The sequence below is a fragment of the Aspergillus pseudonomiae genome, assembly GCF_009193645.1.
Source record: "Aspergillus pseudonomiae strain CBS 119388 unplaced genomic scaffold BDV37scaffold_55, whole genome shotgun sequence".
NCBI lineage: Eukaryota > Fungi > Ascomycota > Eurotiomycetes > Eurotiales > Aspergillaceae > Aspergillus > Aspergillus pseudonomiae.
In genome coordinates, this window is record NW_022476047.1 from 68,446 (window position 1) to 83,408 (window position 14,963).

Sequence of the window (14,963 nt, forward strand, 5' to 3'; positions counted from 1 at the left end):
GATAGTAAGACCCTACTTAATAGCTAATTAATGGTAATTATCTAGACGGACTATACGAGAAATGCCAACGCATCACGTCACATGCGTCGGTGTAACCCTGAATTACAAAAAGCATGGAGGGATCCATCTTTCGTCGTCCCATCTTCCATTGACTTGTCTATCCCTCCCTTGCCCACAATCTCTCCCTCCCGGTGAAAAAAAAGCACAATGATGTCTATCACTCGCTACAAGGACCCAATTCCCGATGGTGCCCTCATCGTGACCACACTCGACGGAGCGGCCTTTGTCCAAAAGACGTTCCCGCATGCCATTTTCTATCCCGAAAATAACGGCCACTACGCCAAGGATCCCGATGGCACTGTCATCGCCGTGGCATCGGATGCATTGTGTGAGGAAATCGACCGCAGAAACGCCGAGTTGGAAGCGAAAATTGCCGCGGGTGAGAAGCTGACCGATGAGTATGCGGTTTAGTCGGAGATGGTCTGGCGTGATCCTAGGGACAGGGATTATGTCCCTGCTTATGGGGCTGTGGGATGTAACCTTCTGCGGTGTGCTGAGGGGGAAAATCAACTTGAAGCATTTTAATTGTCTGACAGTTTATCACGGTTATTCAAGTCGCCTGTCCTCCCCAGAACAAAGCCCGTTTATCACTCACTCATCGTTCTTTTTCCGCTTCCTGTCTTACCTCTTGAGAATCTTCTCTGCCGTCCTTCGCAGGCTGGTTCTTCTCAGCGTAGTCGCTACAGCCTACGCAACCACCACTCGCTTTAATACTCCTCTCCTTGAAGGTGCAATAGTCCTGGACACCGAAAACGACCTTCGAGAATGCACTGCCTCCCACCCAGATGTCGATCTCGAGAGCGTGGACGGGGGCTACACCATCAACGGGCCTAAGGGTGCGATATTGGCTTACATCGGGGACCATCTTAGCAAAGAAATTGACGAGCGAATGAAGACCTTGGAGCTTTTCGAAAATCTCTTGGCCGAGAAAGGCGTGTCGGAAAATGATGTATTTAGGGTCTTTGAAGCAGACCGCAGTGGTGGCAATCCCTTCTGTGTTTACCCTGGGGTTCCAGGCAAATGCCAGCATTACACTCATTGCTATGTTTGCTCTCACGGCCATCGTTGTATCTAGTCGGCAGCAAGCAGCACAGGTTTCTGCTAGACAATCTTATCATGGTTGTCCTTTGATCCTTCAGGAAGACGAATCAACATCTAGTCTCTTTTTGTAAGTAATCAAGTGCTCTTCCATCTTTTATCGAATAGTATGAGGGAGGTACCGCAGCAGTAGTGACTGTAGATTGAAAGCAGACGAAAGCCGAGGGTCTGAGTATTGAAAGGGTGTAACATATTCAGTTCGCATGATGGCAAACATTTTCATGGCTAGGGAAACAAACCCCTCAGTAAGGTTTAATCACTCTAGAAGGTCAATCTCCACTATCGGTAGTATTTCCGCGCATACTAAGGCCTACCATATGTATATGCGCGTGAATAGCATTTGACTAAGTATAAGTTGAGTTTGGTCTGGTCCGGCCGGATACCGTTGCCGAACGCTAGGCTATAGATATAGCCGAAGATGTACGGATATGGAATCGACGCATAATTTATCTCATAGTTAAATGAGCTCATGTATAGGCAACGGTAGAGCTTCTCATTCATCTCTACAATACAACAGCAATTGCTACTGACAGAACAAAATGACAACCACAACGGCACAACACTACCACATCTTCGGCCAGGGAATATCCCAAAGTCTCTCACCCACAATTCACAATGCCGCCTTCGCGCACTACGGCCTGCCACACCGATACGATATCAAAGAATGCAACAGTCTCCAAGACGTCAAGTCCATAATCGATGACCTAGCCTTTGGCGGCTCCAGCGTGACAATGCCCCACAAGCTGAGCGCCGGGGAGTTCTGTACCCAGGTCGCTGATTCTGCTACTCGCCTTGGGGCAATCAATACCCTCATTGCTCGGTGCATTGACACTGGAGATGGAACATCGAAACGTGAGATTCACGGAGATAACACGGATTGGTCGGGTCTTTATTCCCTGATCAAGGAACATGCCGCTGGGGAGGCTAAGCAAGTTGGACTGGTCATTGGGGCTGGAGGCGCAGCGAGAGCAGGTGTTTATGCAATGGCTCAAGCTGGAATTGAGCGGATTTACGTTGGGAATCGGACGCTGGCTAAGGCGGAGCAAATTGCGCGGGATTTTGAGGATCTATGCCCGGTTATACCGGTTAAGTTTCCATCGGCGCTGCCAGAAGCTCCGGATGTTATTATTGGGACTGTTCCCGGGGACGCTATGCCGCAGGAGTCGTTCAAGGGCTTGTTTGGAAACGAGAGGGGTCTCTGCATTGAGATGGCATATAAGCCAAGAGTGACCAACCTGCTGGCTGTAGCGAAGGAGAACCCCAGATGGATTACGGCGGATGGGGTAGAGGTACTTCTTCGACAGGGGTTTGAGCAGTTTCGCTTGTGGACCGGGTTGGATGCACCGGAGGCCGTTATGAGGAATGCTGTGGAGGCTGCTACAGGAAGCAAGGCGGGCGTGACCTCGTCATTGTAACATAAATGCAACTAGGACATTGCAATAGATGTGAGTGCAACTCTCATATGAGTACATAGACAAATGACGTGATTTTAGCGAGTGTCTTGCTATTGTGGCTCCGATATGTCTCTTTAATCTGCTGTCAGACATGGCGCGTAGCCCTTCTGTAACGGTATGCTATACCATACACGCGTTTTGTATCTCAGGTGCACGCTCTGAATGAGTTAAAGGTCTAGCAAATGAGGGTCACAATGGTGTTTTACTACTATGCAAAGATATTTTGATGGAAGTCCAAATCCCTTAACCAAGCCTAACAGCGTACGACGTACATTACCAAGCGACATCCTTTCCCTCCATCCAATCCCGAGCCTGGAAGTACAGCAAATCGTGCTTTTGTCCGTTGATAGTCGACCCTTCTCTGCGGTGACCAGGCAAATCCAAGAGCACCTTCACGCCCATGGTTTCCTCCTGCATATAAGCCAAATACCTATACCCAGGAGGGTACTTCTGCAACCGCTCCTCATCCAGAACTGGGACACGCCCCGGATTAACAGGAATCAACTTATCCTTCTCATACCAGTGCCGGACAAACCGAGCCCGCCACTGTCCCTGCAGGTCAGGATAGGCCGGATCCGTCATCTTTTCCCAAAAAAAGATAAACCGACAGTCACTTTCCGCATCAGCCTCGCATGTCCCGCCGGATACACAGCTGACGCCGCTAAACCGCTGCGTGATGGTTGCCTTCATCTTTGTTACGGCACGGGTGGCATTCGGGTCGATATCTGTTGTGCTTCCATGGATTCGGTGCATGATGAAGGCTCCCTTGTCCATTCCCGTTTGCGAGGCTTCGATGAATTTGAGATGGTGGGTTAACCCGGTCCACGTCGTGTAGATGTGTGCCTCCGGGTGGAAAATGGAGCGTAGGTTTTCCCATTCGCACGCGTCGCGATAGCATGGCCATCCCTCTGCTAGCTCGCGGAGCATGTAGCGCTCCAGGGCCAGTTGGGGTGGCCCGTTGTTGCGGATGGCATTTTCTGGCCGTGTGCCAGCGGGAAGAGAGTGGAGGTCGGGCATTTTGAAGGGAGATATGTTCGGGCAATAGTAGGGGAAGCTTTTTTGGAATTCTAGAGGAAGGAAGTCAATCAGCGCAAAGAGACATTCATAAATAATGACAGGCGCGGAACCATACTTCCGGGGACCAACATGCATCGACGTCCAGGTAGTCGGGTAAATCCTCCCCGGATCGGCTGTATTCACAGCCGATCCATTGTGCTTAAGAAGATATGGTGGCATCTACCACAACACACATTAATCTACACGGAAACCACCGCCTCTATCAGGTCAGCATCACTTCATTTACGTCTTCCAAAATGCCCTCAGAAACAGATCCCCGTGCCTATGCATACCTCGTTGGCATTGGAGTGACCCACTCTATCGCTCCACCCATGCACAACTACATCGCAAAAGCACTAGGTCATGACTGGACGTTCCTGGCAAAAGAGTGTCCGACGGTTGAAGATGCCGTACAACTGTTTCGACGATCTGACTTCGCCGGTGGAGTGGTGACCATGCCTTACAAGCGCACCATCATGGACCACCTGGACGGTCTGGACGAATACGCTATCCGGCTGGGGGCGTGCAACAACGTATACCGGACGTCTGACGGAAAGCTAAGAGGTACCAATACAGACTGGCGAGGAATTAAGGGATGTTTGCTGGGAGCGAGCGCAGCAGGCAGGGGAAAGCCGGCTGTGCTCATTGGCGCTGGAGGAGCGGCGCGGGCGGCAATATTCACCCTGCACGACCAACTGGAGTGCCATCAGATCTATCTGGTGAATCGAGACCGCGATGAAGTCAAGGTCCTCTTGGACGAAGCAAAACAGGTGTATGGCGATGGCTTGGAAATAATTTACGTCGAGCGCGCCGAGCAGGTCAATACTCTTCCATCGCCGTATTACATCGTGGGGACTGTTCCGGATGCCGAACCCAGTACCCCAGATGAAATTCAGGTTCACCAAATCATCGGATCATTCTTGTCAACCCCTCAAGAGAAGGGTGTTCTACTCGATATGTGCTTCAAGCCACGAAATACGCGCATCCTGCAAGCTGGAAAGGCAAACGGCTGGAGGACCGTTGAGGGAACCGAGATCATCGGCCACCAGATCCATGAGCAGTATCGACTATGGTGCGGCGAGGAGGAAAGTAGTAGAATCCCTGTGAATGAGGCCTGGAATGTGCTTCGCAAGGCGGCCGAGGAAAGTCCGGCGATCAATTTCTAAATTGGGGAGGTTTCCTTGAAGAATTATGCATTTTTAGATAGATGATCGGACATTCTTCCGATTCTTCTCAAGTTCGGTTAAGAATAGTGCCGTTACCACTTAATATATGTACAGGACCAGTGGCTCGAACCATAGTATACATCCTTTTCAGTTTCCTTTATAATTGTGGACTGCTTATTGTTCTGCACGTATCTTGTCGTTGTACCTCGCTGTTGATACGCCAAAATGCCTTGTGAGCCAGCAATCGCATCCATGTCCTTGGGAAGAGCCTGGGTACATTCTCTCCCCGAAAAGCTCGCCCAGGCAGCGAAAGCAGGATTCAAAGGTGTCGAAATATTTTACGAAGATTTGGAATATCTCGCTAAAGAAAAAGGGCCCGTGACTGAGTCTGCCTTACTTTCTGCCGCTCAAGAGACGAGAGCAATCTGCGACCACCATGGCCTCAAAGTGATCGGAATGCAACCATTCTTGTTCTATGAAGGCTTAACGGATCGAGCACAGCACCAGGAAAAGATCGAGCGCCTTAAGCTGTGGTTTGTCATAGTCAAGATTCTGGGCACCGATATCATCCAAATACCTTCTAACTTTCAAGCCGACGGAATATCGGGTGATCTGGATTTGATTGTTTCCGACATGGTCGAAGTCGCAGACCTGGGACTGAAAGAGGAGCCTGTCGTCCGATTTGCATACGAGAATCTCGCCTGGGGTACTTTCATTTCAACGTGGGAGAGTTTGTGGGAGGTGGTTCGACGTGTGGACCGGCCTAATTTCGGGTGTTGTCTGGACACCTTCAACATCGCCGGACGGGTCTGGGCCGACCCTGCCAGTATCTCTGGTACGACACCAGATGCAGACACGGCATTGGCTGCATCATTAAAGAGCCTCGTTCGGACGGTCGATGTGAACAAGGTGTTTTACGTGCAGGTTGTCGACGCAGAAAGAATGCAACGGCCGTTGATCGAGGGCCATCCTTTTTATGTCGAAGGACAGCCGGCGCGGATGAGCTGGAGTCGCAATGCCAGACTGTTCCTCTATGAGCAAGAGCGCGGTGGTTATCTCCCAGTAGTACAGGTAGCTGAAGCATTCTTGAAAGGTCTTGGCTTTGAAGGGTGGGTGTCAATGGAGTTGTTTTCGAGGTCGATGGCCGATCCAGATTCGACAGTGCCGGAGACACATGCACAACGGGGCATTAAAGCTTGGAAGAGGCTGGCGGAGGAGCTGGATCTCTAGGATGGCTTGTTGTGTATCTATTATTTCAGACGATATTTCCTAGTTGCATTCGTATAATCAAGGATTACAGATGAGTGTCAATCGTGAGTTGGTTGTTGCAGCTCGGCAACAAAGTCTGTTACCAGGTTCCCGGCATGGAATCCCAGGTTATGTGCAAATGTAGGTTCGTGGCTGTAAAGTGTTAGCATGGACTGAAACTGACGGTATCCTGGATAGCTTGCAGCATACCTCATCGGCGTAATGGAAGCAATCATCTCCTCAAACAAAGCGTCAAAGTTTCCGGTTTCATCCAGTAGATGCGGCGTTTGTCGATGAATGGGGGAAACCGGGGTAGGGATAGTAGGTGCTACTGTCAATTCAGGTGTGCCAGAGAGGCCAGAGATCGGGTAGCTCGAAGGGTTACGAATGGTGGTAGGATTGATAATGGGGGTAGTCGCATGACCATGAGGCATGTTAGCCGGTATGTGCGCAGTAAATGCATGGTGCAAGGCGTGGGTCCCAGGAAGCAGATGGCCCATGTCCTCTACATTCCAGCCCGGTCGCGTGTGGCTTGTATAGGATCGGTTGAAACTCGTAGGACTGGCCAATTTCAGTTTACCCGTGAGCTGGCCGCAACGCTTCTGCAACACATCCTCCTCACCACAACCGCTAATCAGGCAACTTGTGCGTAAACATCGTTGTGCCTGGAAAAAGAACCAATACAGAAGTGGAGAAGATTTCGTTTCGCTTGTGATCTCAATGTAATCATGAAGCAAATCGAGGCATGTTCGTAGTCCATGGAGTGCCATGTCGGTAATGGTCACATCATCGAAGTTACATTTGCTAACCAAGCACAACGTAACAAAGACTGATGTGAGGTGTAAATTCAGCAGTGGAGGGTTAGGTGAGTGGCGCGGCGGATATGGGCAGCGTGTTGAAAGAATTGACTGCCAGTCTCTTAGCTTGGCTACAACGTGTTGTATGGCGTCTTGTCGGGGTGGACAGTACAAGACTCGGGCCAGTAACTGCATGAGTTGATGGGCCATATTAAACATGCTTAAGGCTCGCAATGGCCCCTTTTGAGTAGCTCTTTGGCTCGAGGCTTGACCAGGAGCTGTCCATGTCTCCCATTCCTCCAGATCGTCCTCCGCGACGGGTTGGTTTTCACTCTGTTCCTCCAAAGAGAGACAGGGAGTCCTTTCGAGAAGTGCAGAAACCATGTTATCAAGAAACACACAGCCTTGAAAAACGTGTGAGTATCTCGTTTTTCTCGCCGTTTCGGGGAGGGTAATGACAACCCTCATAGCTTGACCGATGAGCACCCAGGCTTGATTTAGGTTTCCACAACCAACATTCAGGAGAGCCACAATGAGGAGGGTCTGGACGTGACTCAATTCTAGATTGTTGAAATCCAGCATCAGGCGCAAGCGTATGGAGGTTTCTATCTGTCTCGGTTCAGAACAAGTCTCTAAGCTTGCTCCTTCCCGCATCATTTGTACATATGCAATAATAGCCCATAGGACTAATGGATAGCCTGCGTCATGATTCTTTGAAGAAGTGTCACCGTGCATAGTCCTCAGGATCTCACGTCGGTCCAGGATAGGGAACCAGCATTGAATGTGAACAAAGTAGAACTCCACCAGCTCCGCCACGTCGTCTGGGAATGGCAAGCTTAGAATGTCATTGGATGCAGCTGGATGTGATGGAGGTGGAGGTGGGATAGAGTCCGTATCAGCATTCGAGACACTCATTGGGATCTGGGTCGTCCGCTCCGGACTATGTGTGTCGCAAGATTCCCATTGGTGGTCATCATCATCACCGAGAGGGTCATATATTTCGTCTTGCGATTCAGATGCTAATAGGCGACTCACACCTTTGGCAACTTTAGAATTGCGCCATGCCATCGTACACCTTTCTGCCAATTCAGTGGCGAAAAAGCCGCCGTGATGTTGAGGGTCACGAAGAAAGCTTTGAACCGCGCTTTCACTGTCAGGGATTTGCTGGAAAACGATTCCCAGTACAGTCTCAAGGGCCTTGACGTAGCCAGTTTGCAATCCGCGCCGTCGACCGCTGTCCTGGTATGTACATCGCCGGCCCGCCTGGCGGCAGATCGCACACTCTGGTTGCTCTCCGTCGCATTTGGATTTACGGCGACGACACTGGTCACAAGCGCGACTAATCCGCTGACGCTTGTTTGAATGAGATCTTGGCATCTCTTCAAATATGCTGGACTGAGACCGTCAGCATGGTATACTCGCTAGTAGTTGAGGTCATCGTCGTATATCCCAACGAGGACATGGGCGGACGCACGTGATCGGCTATGAAATTAACCGATGAAGCACTCGGAACTCTGACATCAAGAACCAAACGAACTCGCTGTGTATGGGTTCAAACAATGTGATTCTTTCTGAATATATGCGCACTGACGATGAGTTTTCAGGTATCCAGTAGCAATGCGCACCACAATGGACTCCCATCGTCTTCTCGACGATATAGTTCGGACGCTAGCCTGGCGCTGGTCGGATTTCCCGGGGCGGGCAAGAAAACCCTAGGGATCATGGCAGCTGTGGCGTTGCGCCGACGGCTTGTTGACTTTGTCGCTTTTTTCCAACAAAGGCATGGTATGCCTCCGCATGGCTACATTGCTGCACATGGGTCTGAACAATATCGCAAACGTGAGCTAGAAGTGACCGAGGAGATTTTAACTGAACATCGAAAAGGATGTGTGATCGTTGGACTCGGTTGGCTGGCAAGCAGACAACAGCAAGTATTATTGGAGGAGTTCGCTTCTTGTCACCCAGTCCTGTACATCCGTCGAGATCGAAGCGATTTGCAGCAGCTTATCGCTACTAGCCAGGACAAGTTCGAGCGCATGTGGGAGGCTGGAAATGCATTCTTTGAATCCTGTTCCAACCTGGAATTTTACAACGTCACAGAAGGCTCGACCGACGAGTCTCACTCGGCACTACCTGCGTATCTCAAGTTGAAAGAGACAGAGAGAACGTTCGTAAGGTTTCTCCATCGGATCTGGGGTCGTGAACACCGAACTCGTTATTCAGCGGATCCCTTCTCTGCGTCGTACACATATGCTTTGCAGCTGCCAATGGCTTGCTTAGAGGGACAGCTCAAAACTTATGATGAGATCGACAATGGGGCGGATGCAATAAATCTGAAGGTTGAGCTTTCAGATCTCCAGGGCAGAAGGCCATCTGAGGCAGTCGCAAGAGCTGTAGCCATGCTTAGGAGGCATTCACGGGCCCTGGTGATCGTAGACATCATTCCATCCTCTGTACCAGATATAAAGAGCTATCGCAAACTCTTGGGGATGGTCTTACGCACTATACCGGATGTTATCACTTGCTCCTTAGCTTGTGGGGATGACCTGGCGCAAGAGGTAGTTGCTGGCAAGGGTTATACCAAGGCCATAGCCACCTATCACCAGGAATGTTCTTTAGCGAAGAGTGAAACACTCCCCGAGCTTCTCGCCCTCCGTCATAAAGCGCAAGGTATTGGTTTCGACGCATTCCAGATAACCGGCGAATCAACAGCACCCGGAGATAATTTTCCCGGTATACCTTTCTCACACAGTCTCGCCAGAGACTCTCTCATACCCACCATCGCATACGACACGGGGTTCTTTGGGCGCACCTCTGTTTGCTTAAATCCAACCTTGTCGCCGGTGGTGCTTGAAACTATGAGATCAACAGGTGTTACCTTGCGGGAAGCGCAGATGGCCGTGTCAGCATGCTTCCTACGTCGCAAGAAGAAATTCGGCATTTTTGGGCAACAACTGTCGCACACTCTGTCACCGGCGATGCACAACGCCGCCTACGCTGCGTGTGGACTACCATATACATATGGCACAGCAGAACGAGAAAGGCTATCTGATATTCGCCAATTCTTGGACGACGAGAGCTATGGAGGTGTGGCGGTAACGCTTCCTTACAAAACTGAAGTTCTTCCGTACCTGGACGAGATCAGCCCAGACGCCCTGGATATCAACGCCGTGAATACAGTGGTCCTTCATCGTGAGTACCAGCCGAATGGAGTACGCAAAGTCATTCGCAAAGGCTATAACACGGACTACCTTGGAATCCAAGATTGCATCTATAAGCACCTTTCCCCAGCAAATGCCATCCGTGATGGATCAACTGCCCTGATCATCGGTGCGGGCGGCATGGCCCATGCCGCGATATACGCGAGCTACCAGCTTGGTGTGAGGCACATATGTGTCTATAACCGGACCCTTTCTAATGCTCAACGTCTTGTTGACTACTACCGTGACTGGGTGGAATCAAAGAATAAGGCCCCTTTACATCTGACCATACTGTCATCACCGGATGACCCGTGGCCAGCTCACCTTCGCCAACCCACAATCATTGTGTCATGTATTCCTGGGCAGAGGTGCGATATTGAATCATCAAGTGCTTTGCGCATTGCCGACCAATGGTTACAAAGCAAAACCGGCGGAGTCTTTGTTGAGGTGAGGACTTTTCCCAATTAGCAGAACATCTTGCACTAATAGCTGTAGGTTGCCTATGACCCCCTGGAAACGCGCCTAATAAAGTCGATGAGGGAGCATGTATCACGAGGCTGGATCATTGTGGACGGCCTGTCGGTCTTAGTCGAGCAGGGCATTGCACAGTACGAGCTCTTTACAAATCGACCAGCGCCAGTCCATGTCATGAGACGTGCCATTCAGCAGTCGATTAGAGATAGGGGTGTTTGATCTTTTCAGGAGGATACGGATGGCTATGATGTATTAGCTAGGTGTATCCGTGATTCTCAGGCTGAGGCACAGCCCACCATATTATATCGGCATGTTCTTGTCTGGAGATCTGCCTTTACTATATAGATATGATATCACAATAATTTCAGAAGAGCACTTTATGTTAAGAAACCTCAATCGGTGTTTGGTAGCTACCCATTATAAGCCTCGTCTCGACCAAGAGACAGCAATACAGTACCCCTTTTCTCATGCTACTCGAACGAAGCCATATATACAAGCATCGAATGGTTCCTCCCAACCCCAAGCTCCACCCCAACAGCTATACTCATCTATACAAGCAGAAATCTCCCTAACCCTACCAATCACTTGCTCTCACCGACCCCAACCAAATTCTCCAACGCATGTTTCACCGCAACCTGATACCCAAAAGTCCCCAGCCCAATAATAACAGCCGCCGCCTTATCCGACAAATAGCTATGATGCCGAAACGGTTCCCGTGCATGAACATTGGTAATATGGACCTCGATAAAAGGAAGCCCGACACCAAGCAATGCATCTCGCAGCGCGACACTGGTGTGCGTAAAGGCACCCGGATTGATGACAACCGCCTGCACTTTTCCTCTTGCTTCATGGATGCGGTCAATCAGCACACCCTCATGGTTGGATTGGAGACATTCCACTTCCGCGTCGTAGTTGGCGGCGAGTTCTTTGACGGCTGTTTCGACGTCGTTGAGGGTTGTTGTTCCGTAGAGGTGAGGTTCGCGGGTACCCAGGAGGTTGAGGTTTGGGCCGTTCAGGAGGAGGATTGAGGGCATTTTGGATTTGGAGAGGGTTTTTTTTGGCTTGGTGTTTGGGGTATGAACAGGAGCGTAGGGTGTATATTATAGATTGTGAGGTGCTGAATGTACGGTTGTGGACTGAACCGTCGGGTATTGACTGAGCCGATAGGAATATGGAGCTAACAATCACGCAGAGTGTTACTCGGGCCCTTGCTATTTCGATTGCCAGTATTATGTATTCTTATAGATTGATAGCAGAGATACAAAGTCAGGGAGGTAGGTATATAATGTCAACCACGAATTGTGCACTGAGAGAGGTTACGTTCTTTCTAACGTTGTGCTTACATGTAAGATCTATTCGTAAATATTGATGCAATCTTGTAGAAAGGCAGGATGGGTTCTTGTTAAGAAAACTTAAAAATCCGGACGCTTTCCCTAGTTCCTCCACGTCAGAGCGTCCCTGATTTCACCACGTATAGTAGACAGCGTAGATGCTTCATCAAAGACTTGGTCTTTCTCGGTCCACAGAATATGCTGCGCAACTCCCTGCCAAATCATCGCCTCTGTCCCAGGAATGACTCGCCAGCCATTTCTCTCCGCGAGCTGATAAAACGAAGTTTGCACGCGAGAATGGTAACACATTTCCAATACGACTCCCTGGTTCTTCCGTGGACCTGCCTCACATCCCATCAAAGTTTCCACAATCCTCTTTGTGAGAATCTCCGCCTCTGTCTTGGGTTCCCGGTCAGGAATGGTACCAACCACCAAGTAAGGTCTGGAGAGGTCTCCTGCGAATTCAACCGTATCGACAAACCGAAGCTCCGCCGTGAAACCTGGTACTCGCCGGAATGAGTCGATTATATCATCTACCTCCTCCTTCAACCTGTTCACGAGGTATATTGTCTTGACTTCCAGAAAGATATTCAGGGCGTAAACCGCAGAGCGACATGCACCCCCGCCCCCAATCACTAGACCAGGTTGAGTGGAGCCAAAAGCAAGATCCATGCGGTCAATGTTCTGCAGAAATGATTCTTTCACTCCAATGCAGTCCGTGTTAGTTCCGATCAGGCGTGGGCAACCGTTATCATCACGCCGGATAAAGACAGTGTTAATGGCGCCGATGGATCGTGCCTCATCCGTTACCGCGTCCACCAAGTCCATAGAGCAGACTTTGAGGGGCATGGTCACGGCCGTACCAAGAGTGTCTGATTTTGCGAGTAGCTCTAAGAGCCTGGCGTTGTTGTCTGTTTCGATTGCTTCGTATGTGCAGGTTGTGCCTGACAAGGAGAATAGGGTATTGTGTAGGAGAGGTGCCAAAGAGTTTCTGAGTGGGGATCCCAGCAGATATGTTTTGAACGTTTGTGGATTCTTCTGCGACTCTGTAATGAAGAAAGAGCTGCCATGCTTGTAGGAATCCCTCAGGAGGGCTTTGGTGTCGGGGGTATGTTTGTTCATGATTGGGGCTATCGATATTTCTCGAAGGTAAGTGATTCAATGAGTGAGCAATTTTGTAAAATCACAGTTTACTGCTTTCTTCCTAACATAAGAGGTTATATTTCCAGTATTCCGAGCGCATCTGGTCGCCAAAGAATTTAGCCGAAGGGAGGTATACCCGGTCGATTCACTGGCTTCCCTACTCCTATGGGAATAGCAGTAACAATATGCATTGTATTCGCTTGAGAATCATGAGCCACAATGCAAACTCTCAATTGAGCTTGTCTAACGCTCAAGGTGCCTGTTGAATCCGTCAACGCATCCCCAAAACTTGTCGCTTTTGTCGTGCTATGAGGAATGATCTATTGTCTTCCAATCCAATTTGACATTGACTTAGACCCACTAAGCCATCCATTAGAGCTGCAATTTGATCCTTACTGTACTTAAATCATTGGCTAGAGTGAAGACCTCTTCACGACGCACATTCAAATGGTGTCATGGCTCATGGATTAAATTAAACTGTTGTTTTGGTAGCAAACTTAGGGCAATTGCCTTGGCACCGCAGCAGAGCAACCGCATATCACCCATCGAAAGAAAAAAAAAAAAAGGAAAAAAGGGAAAAAAAACGAAAATTGAAGAAAGGAATAAGGGAAAAAAAGAAAGAAACCGAATACACAGACTTCAATTGTTTTCATCTCTACACTTGGAACCATTCTTTTTAACTAGGCAAGAAGCGGGCGACCCACTTTCACTTAAATGACGTACGGACGGTGAAAATCTTCCAGATGGCACCCCCTCGATGTTCACCAACAGAAGCAATACCAAAAATGCCAATTGAAATCCTGACGGCTGCCTCCGATGATGGAGCAGTCCTAGCTGACGTTTTCTTCGCCGCATTCAACACCGACTTCGACCGTCGCATCCTCCCTCCAACACCGGATGTCCGGGATTGGCTCGCCGCCAAATTCAACCGCGTCAGTAACGGCCAATATGTGAATCCCACTGGCTCAGTGCTCATTAAGGCGGTGGATACGGCGACCGGTGATGTCGTTGGATTTGCACAGTGGAAGCTTCCTTCTCCTGAATTGCCCTCGCCGGGTGAAAATACAGAGAAAGAAAAGAAAGTTCTGTGGCCGAAAAGTGGTGACACGGCACTTTGTAAGAAGCATTTCAACGCGATGCATGAGAAAGAGGAGGAGCTTATGGGATCGACCCCCCATTTGTGTATGTACCTTTATCCCAAAGTCTCTCTTGTAGATATACTAAGTATCAATGGCAACAGCACTGGATATGCTCGCGACTCACCCAAACTTTGGTGGTCGGGGCATAGGCAGTCAACTTCTGGGCTGGGGGCTGGAGGAGGCTGATATTGACCGTAAGCCCACTTTCCTAACAGCGACTGCGGCTGGCAAGCCCTTGTATGAAAAGAAGGGATTCCAGGTGGTGGGATCGAATGAGATCACGGAGGAATTCGTACAGATCTACATGGTTCGGCCGGCGAAGGCTTAGACTTGCATTTAGCAATACATCGATCAGCGTGTATTATATTGTACTATCATAGAAGACATATATTCCTGTCAGATAGCCACTGCTGTAACACATGTTCCGAGTCACGACTGGATAGGTCTGTGATTGTGACTGAATGCTATAAAGTTGTCCTATATACGTCAATAGTGAATCCATCTCTAATTGGACTCTGGAGAAACAAAAAAAGCCAGTCAAGGGCATACAGTCGTCCTACATGAGTAGAAATATCAATCACGGTGCCGAAAAAAGCTATACAAGGCTTCTATCACACTTAGCATAGAGACAGGGAAGGGGAGAGATAAATGTTAACCCTTTGCTCAACACCTCCAACCTTTTTTCTAGTACTGGGCGTATATTTAGTCAATCCCGCCTCCAATGATGCCCTACAAATAGGTTTGGTAGCTGTGGGATTCGAATCAACTACACTTTGCACATAGACAGATGAGCCACC

General features: G+C 49.4%; 9 protein-coding genes across 9 annotated transcripts; 5 read left to right on the top strand and 4 right to left on the bottom strand.

Moving 5' to 3' along the window:
- Positions 1–152: 152 nt before the first annotated feature.
- On the top strand, positions 153–1,205 carry BDV37DRAFT_253171 (uncharacterized protein). The gene has a single exon (XM_032082525.1). The coding sequence runs from the start codon at positions 455–457 to the stop codon at positions 1,133–1,135; it is 681 nt and encodes a 226-aa protein (XP_031939393.1). The 5' UTR covers positions 153–454; the 3' UTR covers positions 1,136–1,205.
- A 492-nt stretch (positions 1,206–1,697) lies between these two features.
- BDV37DRAFT_295613 (shikimate dehydrogenase family protein) lies at positions 1,698–2,573 on the top strand (the record flags this gene model as incomplete). Its single annotated transcript, XM_032089934.1, has 1 exon — positions 1,698–2,573. One exon carries the CDS (start codon positions 1,698–1,700, stop codon positions 2,571–2,573), a length of 876 nt encoding a protein of 291 aa, XP_031939394.1.
- Positions 2,574–2,885: 312 nt separating this feature from the next.
- Positions 2,886–3,629, bottom strand: BDV37DRAFT_285046 (putative pathogenesis associated protein Pep2; the record flags this gene model as incomplete). Its single annotated transcript, XM_032087635.1, has 1 exon — positions 2,886–3,629. One exon carries the CDS (start codon positions 3,627–3,629, stop codon positions 2,886–2,888), a length of 744 nt encoding a protein of 247 aa, XP_031939395.1.
- Positions 3,630–3,925: 296 nt separating this feature from the next.
- BDV37DRAFT_273142 (3-dehydroshikimate dehydratase) lies at positions 3,926–6,064 on the top strand (the record flags this gene model as incomplete). The annotated part of the gene is made up of 2 exons (XM_032085004.1): positions 3,926–4,687; positions 5,072–6,064. The coding sequence occupies 2 exons, from the start codon at positions 3,926–3,928 to the stop codon at positions 6,062–6,064; spliced, it is 1,755 nt and encodes a 584-aa protein (XP_031939396.1).
- Positions 5,446–8,280, bottom strand: BDV37DRAFT_295620 (uncharacterized protein). Its single transcript, XM_032089935.1, has 2 exons — positions 6,293–8,280; positions 5,446–6,235 (listed from the first exon to the last, which is right to left on the bottom strand). The coding sequence occupies exons 1-2, from the start codon at positions 8,254–8,256 to the stop codon at positions 6,142–6,144; spliced, it is 2,058 nt and encodes a 685-aa protein (XP_031939397.1). The 5' UTR covers positions 8,257–8,280; the 3' UTR covers positions 5,446–6,141.
- A 320-nt stretch (positions 8,281–8,600) lies between these two features.
- BDV37DRAFT_273144 (putative pentafunctional AROM polypeptide) lies at positions 8,601–10,772 on the top strand (the record flags this gene model as incomplete). Its single annotated transcript, XM_032085005.1, has 2 exons — positions 8,601–10,526; positions 10,575–10,772. The coding sequence occupies 2 exons, from the start codon at positions 8,601–8,603 to the stop codon at positions 10,770–10,772; spliced, it is 2,124 nt and encodes a 707-aa protein (XP_031939398.1).
- A 362-nt stretch (positions 10,773–11,134) lies between these two features.
- Positions 11,135–11,741, bottom strand: BDV37DRAFT_295626 (type II 3-dehydroquinate dehydratase; the record flags this gene model as incomplete). The annotated part of the gene is made up of 1 exon (XM_032089936.1): positions 11,135–11,741. The coding sequence occupies exon 1, from the start codon at positions 11,585–11,587 to the stop codon at positions 11,135–11,137; it is 453 nt and encodes a 150-aa protein (XP_031939399.1). The 5' UTR covers positions 11,588–11,741.
- Positions 11,742–11,986: 245 nt separating this feature from the next.
- BDV37DRAFT_295629 (shikimate dehydrogenase family protein) lies at positions 11,987–13,050 on the bottom strand (the record flags this gene model as incomplete). Its single annotated transcript, XM_032089937.1, has 1 exon — positions 11,987–13,050. The coding sequence occupies exon 1, from the start codon at positions 13,004–13,006 to the stop codon at positions 11,987–11,989; it is 1,020 nt and encodes a 339-aa protein (XP_031939400.1). The 5' UTR covers positions 13,007–13,050.
- Positions 13,051–13,812: 762 nt separating this feature from the next.
- On the top strand, positions 13,813–14,583 carry BDV37DRAFT_295631 (GNAT family N-acetyltransferase; the record flags this gene model as incomplete). Its single annotated transcript, XM_032089938.1, has 2 exons — positions 13,813–14,209; positions 14,268–14,583. The coding sequence occupies 2 exons, from the start codon at positions 13,813–13,815 to the stop codon at positions 14,492–14,494; spliced, it is 624 nt and encodes a 207-aa protein (XP_031939401.1). The 3' UTR covers positions 14,495–14,583.
- Between the last annotated feature and the right edge of the window lie 380 nt (positions 14,584–14,963).

Coding starts and splice junctions, on each gene's coding strand:
- BDV37DRAFT_295620 (XM_032089935.1), bottom strand. CDS start 8,256: ATGCCAAGATCTCATTCAAACAAGCGTCAGCGGATTAGTCGCGCTTGT. Junction 6,236..6,292: donor GCTTCCATTACGCCGATGAG/GTATGCTGCAAG, acceptor AACACTTTACAG/CCACGAACCTACATTTGCAC.
- BDV37DRAFT_253171 (XM_032082525.1), top strand. CDS start 455: ATGAGTATGCGGTTTAGTCGGAGATGGTCTGGCGTGATCCTAGGGACA.